Genomic DNA, 13,138 nt, shown 5'->3' with positions numbered 1-13,138 from the left:
GCCTTCACTTTGGACGGTACAATCATATGTCTGTATTCCACTATCCGGTATACAGACAAATCCTCAAACAAGCTCCTAGTGTAAGGAAAACTGTTAAAAGTGTGGATGGGAGAATCAGAGCAGGAGCTTCAGGACTGCTTTCAGTGTACTCGGTGGGATGTTTTTAAGATGAATGAGGATGGCACTGTTAGCCTGGAGGAATAGAGTTTAGTAGTTTCCAGCTACATAAGCACTTGCACTGATTTTAGTGCAAACATCTGGTCATGGTCATAAACAATATATCATGGATTGATTCAGAGGTCCATTCCGCGCTTCATGCTCATTCCAAGGCATATATGCCTCTGGCAATGCCAGTGAGTACAAAAAAATCCAGATATAATCTATGAAGAGATATTAGAGAAGCCAAGAAGAAATATAGATGTAAATTTGTAACGTCACTACACTACTGCTGACACTCCAAGTATGTAGCAGGAATTGGGAAACATTACAGGCTACAGAGACAGAAGTAGAGGTTTGACCACTAACAGACATCTCTCTATAGATGAGTTCAATTAATTCTATGCCCACTTCGAGGCCCACAACACTGAGCAGGAAGGGGTCTAGTGAGGGTTCAGTGCAGATGTGAAGCAGTCTCTGAGGAGGATAAACTCACAAAAGGCAGCTTTCCCAGATAACATCACTGGACATGCACTCAAAGCTTGTGGTTCAACCCTTAGTGATGTTCTGGATGACATATGTAGCCTCTCCCTTATACAAGCCACAATCCTGCTACAAAACAACCATTATTATTCCGCTGCCTAAAAAGGGCAAAGCTAACTGTCTGAATGACTACCAGTTTGTTGCATTCACTCTAATAGTGATGAAATGCCTTGAGAGAATCATTATGAGCCTCATTCAGATATTCATACCCTGTACATTGGACCCCCTGTAGTTTGCATATAGACAAAACAGGTTAACAGAGGATGCAGATAGCACAACATTGCATACATTTCTTACACACCTGGAGAACAAGGACTGCTACACCCAATTGCTGTTTATTGATTATAGTTCTGCTTTTATTACTGTAATTCCAGCTACAGTAAGTTCTCCACTCTGGGTGTCCCACCTACTGTCTACAACTGGGTTCTGGACATTTTTAATGGGCAGACACCAGTCAGTCAGGCTGGGGAAGAACATTTCCAAAACAATAACCATAAATTTAGGAACCCCACCAAGATGTGTTTTGAGTCCCATACTATACATGCTCTTTACCCATGACTGTGTCGCTTACCAGCATAACACCAGCATTATCAAATTTGCAAACTATACCCCTGTTGTTGCACTTATTTCTGGAGATGATGAACCAGCGTACAGGATGGAGGTGTCAGGACAGTAATCACTTTCTTAACACCAGCAAAATGAAAGCACCCACCACTGTCCATTGGAGAGACTGAGGTAGAGAGTGTGGCCACATTTAACTTTCTTGGTATTAACATCTCTTGAGTATCTCCCTTGGACCTACCACATTACAGACGTGGCAGGGAAAGCCCGTCAGCATTTGTATTTTCTGAGAAGGCTGAGGAAGTTTGGGATGCCATGCACTATCCTCAACAACTTGTACAGGTGCACAATTGAAAGTATCCTCACCTACTCCATCACAGTGTGGTTTAGGAACAGTACAGCATAGGACCTCAAGGCTCTGCAGCTAGTGGTAAAATCAGCACAAAAGTATCGTTGGAACAGAACTCCTTGCACTAGAGGACATCTATAACACCAGAGTTTTCTGGAGGGCCCATAACATTAGTAAGGATACAGCCCATCCCTAACATGAACTGTTTATACTGCTACCATCAGGGAGACACTTTAAGAGTATAGCAGCTAAAACAACTAGGCTGAAAGACCATTTTCTCCCCTACACCATGAGTCTTGTAAATAAAATCATCCACTGCCCCTGTTCTCAGCACTGCTGGCTAATGTGTTTCGGAAGGATGGAAGGCCATCTTTAGACCATAAACCTGCAGAGCTTACATTGAATCATTTATTTATTTGAATGAGCACTCTTATTGATTGATTTTCCATTGACTGAGTACATATGACAATAAAGTTGAAGAATAAAAATATAAAGAATTTATAATGTGCAGCAAGTAGATGGGTCCAAAACGGGCAGAAACAGAAAGCAAAGTGATTACAGTTTGGAATATTTTCCACATTAGATGATTTTAAAAATGATGTACCTCCAAGAACAGTGCTGGAGCTGCTGCTCATTTTTATAAATTATATAAATGAATATAATTAACAGGCTGGTTAAGTTTGCATATTGTCACTAAACTAAGTAGAATTTCAGATACCCATGGAGTCAGGCTTTTTACAGAAGAACCTGAGCCTGATTCAGTATTGTTGTAGATAAAATATATAAGGAACTCTAATTTTCACATTTGGGATTTGAAGCACAATGCACATATTACATAAACTAAAAATGAAGTACATCCATAGAAATCATTTTTCATTTGATAGTATACCTTATGTAGGAGGAATCATACTGTAGTAGCATCCATGCATTTCTGCAGTACTTTATTCTGCAATGCTGCAGATTGTTGTAGTAAGTTGATTACTTTTATCTCTTCAGTTTACTATAAGATGTTATTCAGGCAATTAAATCCTTCCAAAATACAGGGAGAGCTAGCTTAATAACAGCTAGCTTCTATTTTTTATTTTTATTTTTTTGCGACTGTCATTTAAAATGTCCTTTTCTCTGTACTGCCATTAATGCAGAGGAGATTTACATTGTGCTTTGTTACAATATTTTACTTGGTACATGTTGATCTTTCTTTATTTGATTACCTAATCTCTTTTGAGTTTTCACTAATTTAAGGGGCCTCTCTGTGCTTCATGTAGGTTAGTCTGAAAATAGGTTGGCTGTGTGGCCTGGAGCCTATGAAAAAAGTCATAATGCCGGGCCTCCTTAAATTCCTTCACACCTCTTCATCAGTGTCTTTGTTTTGCACATGTCAGTCAGCACAAGCAGCAAGCATCCTGCTATCCCGTCTCCTGTCAACTCAGCTGAAGTTACTTGCAAAGGTCTCCCAGCTGAAGTCTGTTTATCTGGGTGTGAGGTGTCTTGAATTATATAGGGTAAATACAGTGATCCCTCGCTATATCGCGCTTCGCCTTTCGCGGCTTCACTCCATCGCGGATTTTATATGTAAGCATATTTAAATATATATCGCGGATTTTTTGCTGGTTCGCGGATTTCTGCGGACAGTGGGTCTTTTAATTTCTGGTACATGCTTCCTCAGTTGGTTTGCCCAGTTGATTTCATACAAGGGACACTATTGGCAGATGGCTGAGAAGCTACCCAACTTACTTTTCTCTGTCTCTCTTGCGCTGACTTTCTCTGATCCTGACGTAGGGGGATTGAGCAGGGGGGCTGTTCGCACACCTAGACGGCACGGACGCTCGTCTAAAAATGCTGAAAGATTATCTTCACGTTGCTATCTTTTGTGCAGCTGCTTCCTGAAATGACATGCTGCACGGTGCTTCGCATACTTAAAAGCTCGAAGGGCACGTATTGATTTTTGACTGAAAAACAAACTCTGTCTCTCTCTATCTCTCTCTCTCTCTCTCTCTCTCCCTGCTCCTGACGGAGGTGGTGTGAGCTGCCGCCTTCAACAGGTTTGTGCCGCGGTGCTTCGCATACTTAAAAGCCAAACAGCCCTATTGATTTGTTTGCTACAGATTGTTTTCTCTATCTATGTGACATTCTGTGCTCCTGACACGCACTCCTTTGAAGAGGAAGATATGTTTGCATTCTTTTAATTGTGAGATGGAACTGTCATCTCTGTCTTGTCATGGAGCACAGTTTAAACTTTTGAAAAAGAGACAAATGTTTGTTTGCAGTGTTTGAATAACGTTCCTGTCTCTCTACAACCTCCTGTGTTTCTGCGCAAATCTGTGACCCAAGCATGACAATATAAAAATAACCATATAAACGTTTCTACTTCGCGGATTTTCTTATTTCGCGGGTGGCTCTAGAACGCAACCCCCGCGATGGAGGAGGGATTACTGTAATATACTCGGGTCAAGACTCAAATCAAATGTATGTTTTTATTATATTATAGTAATAATAATAATAGGAACTCGCTAATCAAAACAGGGAGAACCCGGTTTCAAACCTGCAACCTTTTGTTTACAAGGCAAAGCAGACACGTTGATTATCTATTGATATTTGGGCTTGGGTTTTTACTCATTGACAACAGCATGTAAATTGAATGATTTATTTTTCTTCGGTTATATTCTTGACGGTTGTATTCTTGAATAAAAGTGCACGTGTTTTGTTTTACCTTTTGTAAAAGTGTTTATTTAATATTTGGACTTCAGACTTCACACATTATACACTTCACGTTAGCATTTTGTCATTATTACCATAACATGAAAAAAGATTCTGTTTTAGTTATGTGTTCTACATTTCTTGCCTCGCATTCCCTCTCATCCTACATTTACCCAGATCGTTGTAGACATGAAACACACATGATATGTATGTATTCCAAATAACAATATATTATTTACCCTATGCAGTTCAAGGCACCTCACACCCAGATAAACAGACTTGAACTGGGAGAACTCCGCGACTGACTTCAGCTGCCTCGGTGGGGGATGGGATAACAGGCTGCTTGTGCTGATTGACACGTTTGCAAAACAAAGACGCTGATGAAGAGGTGCAAGGGAATTTAAGGTCAATCTCCTTTAAATTCCAATTGTACATTCTACTTATACATTTCTTGCTCCTCCGGAATTTGGTTAACTTGTTTTGCTTAGAATGCTACACAAATTATCAGCTGGATAAGACTACAAGTAAGGTCAGAACAAAGACTGTTTACTTGCCATAACCCTGGCATCTTTGTCTTGACTAGGGTTAAAGGGAGATTTATTTCTTTTTATCTTTGTCTAAACTTTATAAATTGCCCTTCTCTGCTTCCAAGCTGCATCTTTTTATAGCAGTTGGTTTGCTTGTTTGATCCCCAACAACTGTTTTTTGACTTTTTGGTTTATTTTATAAAGCACTTTGCTGTGGAGTAATCGTGATTTACAGTCAAGTCCATAAGCATTTAGACAGTGACACAATTTTAATAACTTAGGCTCTGTACGCCACCACAATGGATTTGAAATAGACCAATTAAGATGTGAAGTGTAGGCTTTCAGCTTTAATCTAAGGCAGGGGTCGGCAACCCGCGGCTCTGGAGCCGCATGCGGCTCTTCAGCCTCCTTGTAATGGCTCCTTTTGGCCTTGACAAAAAAAAAAAAAAACATGAAAATGAATAACGGCAATTTCTTAATTTAATTTGTATATAATATATGTAATATATATAATGTTTATTTACTACTACTACTGTTATACACTTTAACATCTAATTTTTATTTTTATTTATAATTTGTCAACTAAAATATGCGTCACATCTACGTCTATAGCCCTCGCCTTTACCTGCAGGTGGCTTCTGGAGTGTGTGACCCCTGCACTAACCATGAATAAATCCCAAAAATGAAAAATCCCAGAAGAGAACAGAGAGTTTAATTCTGCGTGGACAGAAGCATTTGCCTTCACCGCCAACGACGCTGGCTTACCGGTGTGCTTAATATGTGGCGATAAATTATCGAACAACAAAAAATGTAACGTTGAAAGACATTTTCGAAACAAGCACTCAGCATTCACTGAAAAATACCCAAGTGAAGATGAGCGAAAGAGAGCAATTTCGGAACTGCAACGGAAAGCTGAACAGAGCAAACATACTTTCAAAAAGTGGATCACTTCTACACAGTCAACTACAGCCGCTAGTTTTGTGGCAGCTCAAGAGATCGTAAGGAGGGGTAAGCCGTTCACAGACGGAGAATACATGAAAGAATCGTTCATAAAAATATCAGAGCATCTATTCTCTGACTTTAAATGTTTTGGTGTTTGAGCGCATGATGACAGTGTTTGCCAGAGATGTACAGAAAGGTACACTCTCTCACTTCCCCTCCCTGAGAGAGTTCAAAGCAGTGAACATTCACATAAATTGTGATTATTTCCACCGTACAATTATTGCAATGCAAGCTGCATTTAGAGAAAGATTCAGTGAGTTCAGAAAGAAAAAAAACACTCTCTCCTTCCCTGGACATCGACCCATCCCTGCTGAACACATCCGCATTCACAGGAGTAAGTAAGCCCGATCTAGAAATTGAACTGGCCGCATAGCGGATAAAGATTTATGGGTGTCCAAGTTCAAATGCCTGACAGCGGATCTTGAAGAAGTCGCCCGTCAGAAGGCTACTCTCGCTAAAGAGCACAAATGGACTGATATTGAAAACCTCCCCAAACCCGACAAACTTGTTTTCAATACATGGAGTGCCATTCCCGAAACATATATGAACATGAAAAAATGTGCATTTGGAGTCCTGTCCATCTTTGGCTCAACATACTTATGTGAGCAAGTTTTCTCAAGAATGAACTTCATAAAGTCCAAATATCTCTCCCACCTCACACATGAGCCTGCAGTCCTGTGTGAAGGTCAAAGTCACATCGTATAGCCCCGACATAGAACAACAACAACATTTATTTATATAGCACATTTTCATACAAAAAGTAGCTCAAAGTGCTAGAGATGATCTGCAGCGAACTTCAGAAACAGAAGTCACATTAAACAGGTGAGAACAATAGCATTTAATAGGCTAATATTTAAAAAAACAAAAAAAAAAAACACATTTATTTCAGACCCGGAGCTGATGTAGGTTTTTTTGTATGTTCAGGTGCTTCAGTTGATTGCTGGCTGAGAGGGAAACCTGAAGAGGATGAGAGCACACTGAAATGGAATTTTATGTTTACTTTTTTAAAGCTGCTAAGCTACAGCTAAATGTTTTATTTATATTAAAGTGGGCTAGTTTTTATTTTAATTTTATACAGGTATAGGAAGGACTCAAATAGGCCTGCAGAGTTCAGTTAAATTTATTTCAAAGTAGGCCTACACATGCACACTGCACTTCTGTTTGTTGTATTCCGTGGTTGTAACATGTAAAATCTAAAAAAAGATTAAAACTTTTAAAAGTTTATAAGCTGTGTTATGTTTTGCGGCTCCAGACTATTTTTCTTTGGAGGAAGAGGGAGCAAAATGGCTCTTTTGATAGTGAAGGTTGCAGACCCCTGATCTAAGGGGTTTAACAAAAATATTGAATGAGTCATTTAGGAATGTTCAAATCTGTTACTGTCCAAATAATTATGGACCTAACTGTATCTGTATTAATTTTTGGTAGTGGGTGTGATGAGTAGCATTTGGAATCATTGTACAGTGGTGTGAAAAACTATTTGCCCCCTTCCTGATTTCTTATTCTTTTGCATGTTTGTCACACAAAATGTTTCTGATCATCAAACACATTTAACCATTAGTCAAATATAACACAAGTAAACACAAAATGCAGTTTGTAAATGGTGGTTTTTATTATTTAGGGAGAAAAAAAAATCCAAACCTACATGGCCCTGTGTGAAAAAGTAATTGCCCCCTGAACCTAATAACTGGTTGGGCCACCCTTAGCAGCAATAACTGCAATCAAGCGTTTGCGATAACTTGCAATGAGTCTTTTACAGCGCTCTGGAGGAATTTTGGCCCACTCATCTTTGCAAAATTGTTGTAATTCAGCTTTATTTGAGGGTTTTCTAGCATGAACCGCCTTTTTAAGGTCATGCCATAGCATCTCAATTGGATTCAGGTCAGGACTTTGACTAGGCCACTCCAAAGTCTTCATTTTGTTTTTCTTCAGCCATTCAGAGGTGGATTTGCTGGTGTGTTTTGGGTCATTGTCCTGTTGCAGCACCCAAGATCGCTTCAGCTTGAGTTGACGAACAGATGGCCGGACATTCTCCTTCAGGATTTTTTGGTAGACAGTAGAATTCATGGTTCCATCTATCACAGCAAGCCTTCCAGGTCCTGAAGCAGCAAAACAACCCCAGACCATCACACTACCACCACCATATTTTACTGTTGGTATGATGTTCTTTTTCTGAAATGCTGTGTTCCTTTTACGCCAGATGTAACGGGACATTTGCCTTCCAAAAAGTTCAATTTTTGTCTCATCAGTCCACAAGGTATTTTCCCAAAAGTCTTGGCAATCATTGAGATGTTTCTTAGCAAAATTGAGACGAGCCCTAATGTTCTTTTTGCTTAACAGTGGTTTGCGTCTTGGACATCTGCCATGCAGGCCGTTTTTGCCCAGTCTCTTTCTTATGGTGGAGTCGTGAACACTGACCTTAATTGAGGCAAGTGAGGCCTGCAGTTCTTTAGACGTTGTCCTGGGGTCTTTTGTGACCTCTCGGATGAGTCGTCTCTGCGCACTTGGGGTAATTTTGGTCGGCCGGCCACTCCTGGGAAGGTTCACCACTGTTCCATGTTTTTGCCATTTGTGGATAATGGCTCTCACTGTGGTTCGCTGGAGTCCCAAAGCTTTAGAAATGGCTTTATAACCTTTACCAGACTGATAGATCTCAATTACTTCTGTTCTCATTTGTTCCTGAATTTCTTTGGATCTTGGCATGATGTCTAGCTTTTGAGGTGCTTTTGGTCTACTTCTCTGTGTCAGGCAGCTCCTATTTAAGTGATTTCTTGATTGAAACAGGTGTGGCAGTAATCAGGCCTGGGGGTGGCTACGGAAATTGAACTCAGGTGTGATACACCACAGTTAGGTTATTTTTTAACAAGGGGGCAATTACTTTTTCACACAGGGCCATGTAGGTTTGGATTTTTTTTCTCCCTAAATAATAAACACCATCATTTAAAAACTGCATTTTGTGTTTACTTGTGTTATATTTGACTAATGGTTAAATGTGTTTGATGATCAGAAACATTTTGTGTGACAAACATGCAAAAGAATAAGAAATCAGGAAGGGGGCAAATAGTTTTTCACACCACTGTATTTATATTGTCCGTTCTCTTTCTTTCTGCATTTATTACTTTTATAGTATAATTACTACTGTTTTTTTTTTTATTTGACTTTTTAACTTGTTAATAGAAACAAGCATAATAAGATGTTGGATTACATAGTACAAATCAAGAGAAGTTATTCTTAAAAATGTGCAGTGCATTTTTGAGCACCAATCTGGAATATCGTGTAGTTTTTGTCTCTATAGCACAAATATTTTTAAGAGTCTTAAGAAAGTCCCTAAAATAAGAAAGAAAGAAACCCTAAATTTTAGCATAGGCTACAAGGAAAAATGGAAGGAACTGACTTTTTTAGGATGAGAAAGTAGATGTTTAGATGAGATATGATTAAAATAATATGAAGTTAGTTAGTGCAGTGGATGCCAGTTGTTACTTTTATGTTAATCGGTTTCAAACTCCTTTGTTTCCTGTCTGTTCAAAGATGTGTTTTTGTGGGTACTCATTATGTAATTAGTATCTGGTAAGGTTTTGTATTTGTCTCTCCCTGTCACAGCACTCTGAACCTCCACAAATTGAAGCATGCTATACAAAAATAAACTGACGTGAAGTTGAATGAAACTGAAAAATACATTCTTTAAATAAGAGTACAGGGTACATGTACTGTATGAGCTGGTTCAGGGTTTATTCTATATAAACATTCAAATTTTCTTCCTACAGAGAGCCATAAATACATGTTACCAAGTAAAAAAGTAAATGGTAGTGTTTCGGGGATTTTCAGATCTTGAATTGATGTTATCCTGCAGAGGTTATGTGAATGGAATTGGCACACTATATTAGGCTTAACAGCCTGTATTTATCAAAATTAATCTTATTTATTTATTTCAATTTGGATGAAATGTTTGTTAAAATGTACTTATAATCAAATGTAAAATATATTTAGTAATATTTTCTTCTGTCAGGGAGATGAACAAAAGATTAACAGAAGAACAAGGCAGAAAAACCTTTGAGAGAGCCATGAAACTAGAACAGGAGTTCACAGAGCATTTCACAGGTATTGTTTAAACTTGAAAAGAATATACAATATACATATGATAAATCCATCCTATTAAAAGGACACATGTCTGCGTATCTCTGTTTCTGTCCTGTCACTATGTTTCTGTTATCCAACAGATGGCATATCATAAACAATAGCACTCCTTTTTACAAACCCTATACCAAATGGCATATAACAGATGTGCCATCTGTTGGAATGACAAATGCAATGCATTTTTATTATTACATGCATTACAAAATACACTCCAATAGATGGTAAACTGCAAATGTTAATGCTTGGTTGATAACTTTGATTTCAGCTCATCTTAGATGGGTAGCATTGTTATTAGTCTTTAAAGAAAAGAGAGAAAAGTTTGTTTCTCAAGATGCATCTCACTTGTGTTCACAAATTGTTTTATTGAGAGCTCAACTGCTATTGTGTCCTTGACCGTGTCTGCTGTAGCACTGGGCACTGCACAGAGAATAGAAAAACATGTTTTTCTGGCACACTTTTGGAGGTATCTTCATTTACAGAGGCACATTTATTGTATACTGTATATGTTAAAGAGCAAATTTAATCAAATAACAGTATGTACTAGTTGCATAGGTTTCACAAAAATAAGATACAGTAGCATTATTTCCACTTTTGTAACATTTAAGTCTTAACTGCAACATACGATGTTTTCTACTGTAAGACAGTGTTTTGTTTTCCAAGGCCATTATTGGCCTGTTTATTGACACCTGCAGGTGACCTCTGAATAGTAAAAAGAACAGCTCAAGTAACATTTTAAAACCTTTGATTTTACAATTGAATGAGTTGTAGGTTGTTGTCAGAATCTGTGCAGAGGTACACACTGGTTTAAGTGCAGTATTCTGTTTTGTCAAATTATTTGCTGAGAGATACTTTTTATTTAGCATCTAAATAAACAGATTTACTGATTTCTTCAGAGAAAAATAATGTGAAATTTCTGGGCATGTGTTGTAATTTTTCTTAATCTCTATATGTTGTAATTGTTCACTGTAAGTAGAGGTGTATATATAAAAATGGGGGTAAATTATTGTTTAAGTCCTTTCAAGGATTGTAATGTTGTCCTTCAACTTTTGACCTTACATTTTTCTTTTTCAGCTATTGTCCAAGGGGAGAGCCTTGAAGAAATTTACAATCAGGTTAAACAAATTATTGAAGAACAGTCTGGTCCATATATCTGGATTCCTGCAAAGGAGAAATTATGAGGAGACCAGTGTGTGTGTGTGTGTGCGCGCGTGTGTGTGTTTTTGTTTTTTAACCTTTTAAACCAACCTTACCCATTGAAGTGGATGGGCATCTGCTCTTCAGAATTCTACAACAACTTGGTCTCTAAAGTATCAGGTTCAAAGCGCTCTCTCTTTTTTCTTTTCCTGATGCTAGCATCTTATACATCTTAAACCAGTGACTGCTGATCAGATCAGCGCCATTTTTGCAGTGAAAAGGGTCATGTCCTGATCAGCTATGAAATGAGACTCTGTGTTACAGTTCCTTAATGTTTAAGGGAGGTGACTTGCTTCAAATTATTAGAATTTTCTTAAGATTTTTTTTTTCTTTTAGCATTTTTCATAACAAAGAAATGAGGAACAAACTTGTTTATGGGAGGGACATTTTTTTTAAAAGAAGATAAACTTTGCACGTTCTAGCTTTAATTAACAGCATGATTTGGACAATACCATTTTAATTTGGTTCCCCATTTGTTCATACAGTTTATGTAGCTCTGTTTCATTTAATCTTGATTTTTCAATACACTTTAACCTTAGCCTCATTCTTTAAACATATTCTATGCATTTCGCCGTAGTATTGTTGTGTTGATACCACTTCCTGTTTTAATCATGAACAGAATTATGGTTGTTATTGGTATACTAAATTGTTCCTGAGCGGGTTCTTTATACACTGATGAGTGTCTTATCATTTAAAAGAAGGCTTTTTGTCACTGTGATTATCATTCTTAGATTTTATTCTGTTGTAAGTGCTCGGGAGAGTTGACTTTTAAAATAAGAAATGGCTGATTGTGTTGATGCAAAATATAGGTACATGGAATAAGCGACAGAGGCTGAAGGCCATAGCAAAAAACCTTAGGAACAGAATTCTGTTGTACACAGTTTTAGATTTTAACCCTAATTAAACTGCGTATTTTGTTATAATTAAAAGACTATACTGTACTGAACTTAAACACTAAGGGAATTATTTTCTTTTTATAGGAACACATATGCATATATATATAATATATAAATATATAAATTAAAAAGTATATTTTTTTCTTCTGCAACCTCTTTCTTCAGCATTTTGTTTATTTTTTTATGCATTTTTGTCTTGTATTTTGCACCCATACTAATCTAAAAAATACAGGAGCTGTTTTTTGAGTAAACAGTATTTGGTGTATGAACAAATTAAGCAAAATGGCAGCTGAATCTCCTCCTTACATCATTTTTTTCCCCCTCATGTGACGTGCATGGTTTTTAATTAAGCAATAGACAATAAAAGATTGGGTGAATGACCAGTCAAATGACTGATACTGTTGTTATTGGCTTGAGCTAGAATGAGTCAAATATCTGGACTGTTCTAGTTATTGTTTGCAAAGCAGAGGTGATTTGTAATAAATGTGAAAGATTTTAAGAGACATTTTTCATTTAAAATATTTTTCTGCAGTAGATTGCCTGTATACCTTACCTTATTTTGAAGTTTTGCTTTTTAACTTCATGACAGTTTCACAGTTCATTTTCAGACTGGACTTTGTAAATAATACCAACTTTATTCTTTCCATCTGTCAGAGAAAGGAGAACAGCTAATAAACTTGCTCATACTACTCACCCCAGTGTGAATCTTGCTTGAGAGATTAAGGAAGGAGATGCCATTGGGTCATTTTTAAGCATATCTTCTAATACCGTCCTGAAAATGCATAGGAACCTGAAGGAATCTGTGAACAGCCTGTGGTAAAATTAAATCTGATATAATCCTAGACCAGGTGAAAGAATAGTGTGACTTAACAGTAAAGGTTTACTCAGTTTGTGTTTGATATAGATAAAGGGAGATAAAGCTGATAAGATGGATATGGCCTAAATAAACATAATCATATTAATTTACATATGCAAGATGTTAATCTGCAGAAGTCCAAATTAAGATCAAGTACGATCTGCAACTCCTTCTCCTTAATTGTACTATATACATAAAACAGCTTAAAGTTTGTGTTTTTGTGTTA

At 37.5% G+C, this 13,138-nt stretch overlaps 1 protein-coding gene across 19 annotated transcripts in view; it reads left to right on the top strand.

The window, feature by feature from the left end:
- Window positions 1-12,749, top strand: part of dlg1a (discs large MAGUK scaffold protein 1a) — a 525,807-nt gene extending 513,058 nt beyond the window's left edge. For all 19 annotated transcript variants that reach the window (XM_051923937.1, XM_051923931.1, XM_051923927.1 and 16 more), the window contains 2 exons: window positions 9,839-9,930; window positions 11,038-12,749. In XM_051923937.1, the coding sequence (XP_051779897.1) occupies window positions 9,839-9,930; window positions 11,038-11,144 (199 nt within the window). In that variant the 3' untranslated portion in view covers window positions 11,145-12,749. The remainder of the gene's footprint in view (window positions 1-9,838; window positions 9,931-11,037) is intronic.
- Window positions 12,750-13,138: the final 389 nt, after the last annotated feature.

Source organism: Erpetoichthys calabaricus, chromosome 2 (genome assembly GCF_900747795.2).
Source record: "Erpetoichthys calabaricus chromosome 2, fErpCal1.3, whole genome shotgun sequence".
NCBI classification, from domain to species: domain Eukaryota; kingdom Metazoa; phylum Chordata; class Cladistia; order Polypteriformes; family Polypteridae; genus Erpetoichthys; species Erpetoichthys calabaricus.
Note: the sequence above shows the minus strand (reverse complement) of the source record. Positions and strands in the feature narration are given on the sequence as shown.